This window comes from Anopheles maculipalpis, chromosome 2RL (genome assembly GCF_943734695.1).
Source record: "Anopheles maculipalpis chromosome 2RL, idAnoMacuDA_375_x, whole genome shotgun sequence".
Taxonomy (NCBI): domain Eukaryota; kingdom Metazoa; phylum Arthropoda; class Insecta; order Diptera; family Culicidae; genus Anopheles; species Anopheles maculipalpis.
The window spans coordinates 16,253,829-16,262,242 of NC_064871.1; the positions used below are offsets into that span (position 1 = coordinate 16,253,829).

The following is an 8,414-nucleotide window of genomic DNA, read 5'->3' on the forward strand; positions in this document are numbered from 1 at the left end:
GCAACAGGATGAAGACCTACAGGGGCGTCGGTTCAGTTTGGAAATTGTCAAGGCAAGTCACTTATGATTTTAGGGGCTCGATATCCGCCTAGGGCCTCTAAACAGCTTAATCCGCTTCTGATGCTAAGCTATCATTTGTATTAACATATATACAGGATTTCGAATAGTAGAATCACTAAGGGGAATGTATGAAATGAAAAATGGAATAATGCAAGCTCGTTGCAGTCATAAAATGGAATTTTGCACTGTCTAAAGGGAAATTTGCATCAAATCTGTCGGGATGATTGGTTTGAAGAAGCCTTAATTAAAATGACTTTTAAATTTTTTTTGAGTGATAAACCTGTATAAATGTTTTTGAAAACTTTGCAATACATTTTCAAATTTTGCCATATTAACAGGAAGTTCTCGGGCAGAAATTCCACTTCAGATTGCAAATGTTCTTAAGCTGCGTTTCAAATCTCCCCTAACTGAACGCAAGTTTCTACTATATGATTGCAAAGCTGAACAGGAAGTTGGCAATATTCCACATTCCTATCGAAAATTATCCACTGAGTGATTAGAAAGTTCGATAACATAGATCTAAAACCCTGTAAAATACTCCGTTAAATGCATGGAAACATTTTAATGTTGAATAATTCAACAACGTCTTAACCACTACAATCATTCTTTTGGGTGATAAATCTCGATTACAAATATCAACCCCAATTCGCTACCAAAGCGCTACGAGAATCAGTGTAAAACTTCAACAACGCCAAGATGCCGTCACTTACACACGCCCGCTCGACCGACGATGATGCAATTAAGTCTAGCTTGGAATGGAAAATGTGTCCCCATTTCCAGCCTGCCGCAGTCGTGATTCCAAAACCAAGGAAAGGGAGTGATATTCCACACGCCATGCCAGCCACCACCCTTTTGTGACAACATTCTAGTAGTTTGAGGTTCTTCGCTGCTGCTGTTCGCGGGAGCACTGCATTACTCATGCATCAGCGTATCGTTCACCGGGGCACATCCGAGTTTTCCTTCACTTTATTTACGCTCATTACACGCACAAAACTTTCATTCACTTTTCCCATCGTTGGCTCTCCCCTCTTAGCTTATTGTTTGCCCGATTTTTTTCCCTCCATTTTAGAGTTCCGTTTTGCGTTGGAGGCACTGCTAGAGCGTCAAACAACGGCACTACGGCACACTTTATGAGCCCTTGGACCGCCAGACGCCGGCTGGAGGAGAAAGCAAACCGAAGCGCCCGTGCGGTACGTGTTGCGGTGTGTGAGCTTGGAAAACAGAAATCAAACCCTGTTTGGTCGCTCCCCGACACTAATTGGAACGGAATATAGGTCGATGGTCGGTGTGGCATCTTCCCGCGTGAGAAGCTATCCAACATGTCCACCGTGAAGTCGTCTTTCACCAACCAACGAACGGTAGGCGAGATGGCGGAAGAAGGCTTACAACTACCGCCCCGAATTGTCAAACCGCCACCACTGCCATCGATTCCGGAAGCGCAACAGGTTGCCGGTCCGCGTGACAATCGTGATCAGCTGCGCCACTGCTTCATACCGGCGGACGAGAGCGGTTGTCTCGGGTTGCATCTTAGCCGTACACCGTGGGATCCGTACCCGTGGGTAAGTGGAGTCGTCGAGGGATCGTGTGCGGATGTGGCCGGCGTACGGATCGGTGACTGTGTGCTGGAAGCGAACGGAGAGGATCTGCTCGGGCTAAAAGTGATCGACATTGCCAAGCGTGTACGGGCACGAAAAATCTCCCGCACGAATCCGGCCGGCGTACGGCTGTTGCTGTGGAATTCGGGCTTTGAGAAAAACGTAAGTGTGAGCGAGGGGTGATTAAAAGATCGCTGCGTCATTAATAGTTCTGTATTTCTCGCTTGACAGAACCTTAATCCACAGTCATTGGCGCGGTTTGCCAACTGTCTGCAGGGCATTGCCGGACTGCTCGAGTGTCCGATCTGTTTGGAGATCATTCGACCGCCGTCGTGGCAATGCCACCATGGGCATTTGATCTGCTCAGGGTGTCGCTCGAGAACCACCAAGTGTCCGATCTGTCGCGAAGTACTTGGCCGTGGTCGGTGCATCGTGGCAGACAAGCTGTTCCACTATCTGGTGCAGACGTTGGGTCGTGAAGGTAAGAAACGATTGGTACGAGGTATTGGGGGAATAATCAGGAATAGTCTTCTGGTTCTTTTTGGCTTAAGAACCTATTAGGTCGCACCGGCCATCGAAAGACTCACTAGACTTGCTGATATTACGTGTTTGGACTTACCCTGGACTTCTCATGCTTGTCCTGGACTTCCAGTCAGTCCTTACTACGGGGGAACGGTCCGGTTGGTCTGCTTTGTTTTAGATTTCTTGCAATCAGCTCTCCATCCCTATCCAATTTGACTTTAATTAATTAATTTTCTACAGTTGGTGAATAGCTTGTTTTCCGTTAATTACAAAACAATACCAATCTTTAAACTAGCTTATAATAACAATTATATATCATATAATAATATATTAATTTTCAGCTCCAGACGAGTCTCTAAAATTATTGTTTACGTTGTGTAATGACCTTGTACATTAAACTAATCAATTGTTCAATCTTTCTACGAAAACACAGCGAACCAGCATCAGCAAACTGCACTGGACCCGAAATCACAGGACACAACAGCTCCCCAGAAGCAGCAGCAGCCGCAGCAACACCATCATCGCCAGCCAAACATCTCCGGTCGGCTTCCGCTGGAACGTCGCGAGCATCAGCAGCGTCCATCGCAACAGCACCGACCACAGCCGACGCCTCGGCTCACGCACAAACACGCATTCAAATTGAAAGCAAACATCGTCCCTAATGGCACGCCGGCATCATTACTATCGTCCCAGGTGACGACACCGCCGGCCACCTTTCACTGCCCTTCCGGTCAGCCGTGCGCGCGGATGAAAAATCAACATGACATCCTGATTCATCTGCAGCAGGCGCACCAAACGAGCGTCGTGCAGTACTACTGCACGGCCGACGATGCAGTGGACGTCACGCTGACCGATGGCGGGAACTCGTTGGCCTGTGTGGTGCTACTAGCGAACGCAACTTTCAAGGGCAATCACATGTTCTTCGTGGCAAAGTTTCGCAGTACGGAGGATCCGAACGATACGCTCTGCTGGCTGTGGTACTTGGGCACGGAACAGGAGTGTGGACAGTTTCGGGGCCAGCTGTTTCCCATCGTACCGGATGATCGGCAATCGGTAAAGGTGAGATACTGGCTGGGACGGCCGGTTCCGCTCGAATGGAACAGCCAGGATATTGTTCGACGCAGACAGTATACGCGTATAAAGAAGGGAACGTGTCGGATGCGTGTCTCCGTTCGGGTGTGCGATGCCGGCGATCCCACCGGGACGTAAAAGCAATGCGGTCGACCGATCCTCACGGGGAGATACTTTACCGCTGAAAAGACTGACCATTAGTTGACCGAATGGAACCGTGCGAATTTCGTTGACAGTGTGACAAGGATCGTAGCGGCACGAGCGTTTTGTGCTGGTGGAGACTTATGAGTGAAAGAGTTTCTAATCTGTACATGACAATGAGGGAAAGAATAATTTATTAAATTCAGAAAAATAAATGTAATGTTGATGTATTAAATTTACAACGAGGAAGTTTGAACTCCGAGCGAAACGACACATTGCTGTACAATCCAGCTCCAAAAGATTGTAAAAGCGTGCTTATTGGATTGAAGTGTATAGAAAATGGAGTCAATTTTATAATCAAAAGAAAATTGTAAACTTAAATTGCGGTGATTCCCTTTTAAATATAATTTTCATATCATAATATTATTCCATATTATAAGTCCACAATACAATGGATTACAACGGCAGAAATTCAAAAATCCAGTTTTGAAATTGATCTAGACCATTACAGTGAAACGTTTCGATGAGGTTGAAATATTTCACGTTTAAATCAGTGCTCTATACTTCACATGCTTTGTGCGTGACGGTTTCAAACTATTTGAACATATAATAATTTTAATGGTTCGGGAAACATAAATTAATACATAAAACGGTATGGTTGAGAACCCGAGAAATAGGAATAAGGGAATGTATAATTAAGAACATATTCAAAATAAAGTCGAACTATTTCAAATAGTTACAAATATTCCATTGAACAGCACAATATCACAAGCAGGAGGGAGGCCAATGAGCATTGCTTCTTGAAGAGACATCACTGCGTTTAGGGGCACATTGGGAACGAAACTAATCCATACAGTAGAACTGTATGGATTAGTTCATACAGTTAATCCATACATAGAGAACTGAAAAACAACCTAACAATTCCAATACATAAACCATAACCACCGCTCTATTGCTGCCTTCTTTCTCACTTCAACAATAGCTAAACAACATTTATAAATAGTTGAATCATTTTAGAATCAGTAAAGGAATTGCATTTCAACCCTCAAACAGGTACGCTCAAGTCGTCGAAAAAATTGATTCATGTTGTGACTAACACTTTTACGAAGGTTCGTATTTAGATGTGTGTTCTGATTTTTTTCCAGAAAAAACTACTTATTGTGTATCTCGAGTGACTCTGGAAAAGTCCGAATGGGATTTGAAGACCGGCACGGATGTCGTATCCACCACCGGGTCACCCTTCTGCTTGCACTAGTCGTTAAATTAATTTATTTCTCCATTTAAATGCAGTACAACGAGTGTTTTATTAACAAATATTATATTTTAACACATAATCGTATGAATACTACGCATAGCATTTTACATTAAATCCGTGTCAACGGCACGTTCCCTCGAGAGCAAAAGGACAATTTAACACCAACTCTTAAGGCATCAAAGATCGGCAAGACGTTTGATGGATGCTTTCAGTAAGATTTCCGTATCCGGACTAAAGGTGGCCCGTATGCAAACGCCCGTATAGAAGACGCCCGACTTCGTGTTGACCAGATCGTTCCACGACTTGTCCACCATCGAGTACACCTCCGAGCGTGAGATGAGTTCCTTGCCGAGAATGTGGTCGAACCCTTCCTTACGGATAATAACTTCCAGTGCGTAATTTTTGCTCAGCTCCGTACTACCCTCCAACAGAGCAGACAGGAAAATGTCCCCCACGGTACTGTGAAACGGTGAACATGAGAAATGCGATTAATGACGTACAATAAATCGATCCACCAGACCAAGCAGCCATTTCAGCGGATCATCCATCGTACCTTGTGTCGGAGATCAGCTTTAACCAAAATTTATGTCCATCCAGCATCAACAGTAGACAGGCATTGTCCACCGGTGTTCTCGGTGGGAGAGATATTTCGGCCGAAGCCGTACCGAACGATATGACCGGCGTACGATGATGCACGGTGACGTGTTCCTGAAGTTCCGGCGCTAAAAGGAAGAGTTGCGTTAAACGAAGAAGTGGTTGGAAGATGTTGATGGACTTACCGGCTATTACATCACTACAGTACTCGCCGCAAGGACAATGATAGGACAGTTGGGCCGGGCGTACCGGAACGGTCAAGTGAATACCATTCTCCGGAATACTGCTAAGACTTTCCACCGACACGTTGCACGACATGGACGAGGTTGGTCGACGTATCGCGAGACTATTGTACGATGCGGATAGCTCCGGTGCTAGCCGGTTCGCCGAAGGACATCGAAGTACCGATACGGAATTATCGCGCCTAAAAAGCGAAGAGCGACAATGATTATAAACCATCCATCGGACAGCAGATTCGGAGGCATATCACACATACTTGAATATTTCGCTCGACGACAAGGACAATGATTTCGCTTTCGAACCTTGCAGATCGCCCACCACATCCGGGGGCTGTGCGTGCTGGCCGTGGTGCTTGCTGAGGTTGTCTACCGAGCTGGCCTTGCCCATGATACGCGCGAGGAACTTGTGCGTGTGCGAGTGTATCGGACGTCCGCTAGGCACCAGATGGCTGTCACTACCGTACGGACTTTTCTTGCGATCACACGAGGTGGCCCGTTTCGGCTGGCGGGTACACCGTGCGCCAAACAGACGCTCGCGCAACTTCCCATCCGTTCCCTCGCGCAGATTGAACGCCTCCGTAATGGACTGATAGACCTGTTCCGCCAGCAGCGAACGGCCGATCGTGTAACGTTCACGACAGATGGCACAACGTTCCGCACGCACCCGACAGCGGGAACACACCAGATGCCCGTTCTGGCACTGAAACACGGGCGGTGGTATGGTGTCGAAGCAAACGGGACACTCCAGGGCGGCCACGATCGTCTGCATGCTGGCCGTAAGACGTTCCAGGTTGATTGGCATCGGACCGCAGCACAGCGATTCGGGATTGCAGGCCGGTTCCATGCCGGTGCTCCACAGCAGCAACGTAACAATGTCCGCCTTCGACCGGACCATACCGGCCACCTCGGCAATACGCATACCAAGGACATCTTCGTTGTTGACCTACGATACGCGGAAGGGTTACAGAGATCGGTCATTAGTTCCCGAACCTAAACTCTCGAACGATTGGGCTTACCTCCAGCACGCAATCGCCAACCTTCAACCCGGTCACTTCGGCCGGTGAGTCTGCATCAACACCGCTGACCTAAAGGAGTCACAGAAAAGAGAAAGAGAGAGAGGGATAGACATAGAGACGGAGCAAACATAATATCGGAGAGTAAGTTGCTTGGCTGTGTGAAGCATTTGCTGGAGAGCAGTTACTATTTTTCCTGCCCGGTGAGTCTGAAAGAAGATCGCCTTGAAACGATGGCTGCCGGCTGGTTGTGTGGAACAGCGGAACAACAGACGACGGTTCGACGGATTGTGCCAATAGTTCTCCCGCGCACCAACCAGCATCAGGTCTCGCGAGAGAAGGTGAAGGTTGTGTGGAGCGCGTTCAGATTTCTTGAATGAATCAACATCACACACAACACAACAGAATTCGAGGGTCATCGTCAAAAAAAAAAGGCAACAACAGGAAACATATTGTGCATGATTATTGCTATAAGCAATGGTGACCTAATATTTAATAAGGTTTTTACGTTTTGTAAACCAAATTGTTCTTGTACAGCTTGAAAAACGTGTACTTTAAGTAAAATGGCCTCCTCCAATATGTCTCTCAAATTGTGGATTCCTGGGCATATTCAATATCATATTCAGTGGCGCATTAAGATGTTTGGATGCCCTTGGCTGTATGAATTTTGGGACCCATCACCATCAAAATCAAAACCGTTAACCGAAAGAGGTTTTCCTTCAACGGAGCCTCCGAAATATGATTCCTATGCTATTCCTTGCTAGGGGGTCCCTTACACGAGACAGCTGTCGGGACTAGATCCGCTACTGATCATATACAGAAACCTTCAGGGATTTCAAAGTTGTGAAACATATTTTTGTGGCTGTGGCTGAGGATGTGGCTGGATTCAACCTTACCGGACTACAGAAGGATTGTAGTCCTGACAATATCTCCGTAAGAGAAATTCAAAGTCTTTAGTCGAGTTAACTTCCACATCAAAACTGATTGGCAATTCCCACAAATAGCGCATCCACAGTCAAAAATATCGGTCATTGTATAGTGATGATCACATTCCATTAACGAAAAACAACTGAATAAATGGATAAATGTAGTTACTTTTTTTCCAAAAATGTGTCCCAATCGTATTCAGTTATTCAAGCGAAACTTTCTCTCCTCATTTTTTATCTTCCTTCTTGGCTTAAAGACCCCCACTAGGTCACACTGGTCATCGAATGGTGTGAAGAAAAGCGCCGCTGTCGTCTCCAGCGATAGATCACCTGACTACTTTTTATCTTATGCATTATTTGAAGCCCAAAAAAAAAAGGCCTAAATAAAGCAACTAAGAGATCTCTTCTTTGATTCTTCTTCTTCTGGAGAGATTTCTTCTACGAATGTTACGAATTTGGCGTACGGTTCTTTACCTACCCAAGGATATGGATCCCATTTGCTGCGAGTCAGATGAAACCCACAGGAACCGTCCGTCTGCTTCGGTATGTGCAAAATCCGCACGGAAGGATCGTAATGATCTTCGGTCGATGGAGCTATTTGTTCCGCATCGTTCACCGCTGCCGTAATGGTTGTTGTCAGCGTTGCGGTTGGTTTCGGGTGTGAAGTTGGTGGAACGACGACTTGTGTTTCCACCATTTTTTTTTGTGTTGTTTTGTTTTATTTTTCGACGCACAATTAAACTCTTACAAACAAAAACACACGTAACGTAATATAATTTGTTATAAAAAAATACCTCACACACACACACACGCTCACTAAGTCACTTATGGGGTAAGACGGTTAAAACATTGTTCCGCGCACGACTCATTACGATCACCGAACTTTGCGATCCGATCGAGTAGCTGTTTGGAAGGAAACTGCTGTTAGCTTCGGACTCGATCGTCACGCGAGTTGCTCGATACCCCTTCTCCAAGATGGATCCCCACGTGGAACAATG

The 8,414-nt window shown here is 46.1% G+C and overlaps 2 protein-coding genes across 2 annotated transcripts; one reads left to right on the top strand and one right to left on the bottom strand.

Annotated features, from left to right (window-relative positions):
* The first annotated feature begins 1,379 nt into the window (after positions 1–1,379).
* LOC126557877 (uncharacterized) lies at positions 1,380–3,386 on the top strand. The gene is made up of 3 exons (XM_050213786.1): positions 1,380–1,817; positions 1,887–2,136; positions 2,611–3,386. Exons 1-3 carry the CDS (start codon positions 1,380–1,382, stop codon positions 3,384–3,386), a joined length of 1,464 nt encoding a protein of 487 aa, XP_050069743.1.
* A 1,434-nt stretch (positions 3,387–4,820) lies between these two features.
* On the bottom strand, positions 4,821–8,154 carry LOC126557624 (uncharacterized). Its single transcript, XM_050213469.1, has 6 exons — positions 7,895–8,154; positions 6,494–6,562; positions 5,735–6,420; positions 5,424–5,662; positions 5,198–5,366; positions 4,821–5,103 (listed from the first exon to the last, which is right to left on the bottom strand). The coding sequence occupies exons 1-6, from the start codon at positions 8,111–8,113 to the stop codon at positions 4,821–4,823; spliced, it is 1,665 nt and encodes a 554-aa protein (XP_050069426.1). The 5' UTR covers positions 8,114–8,154.
* Positions 8,155–8,414: the final 260 nt, after the last annotated feature.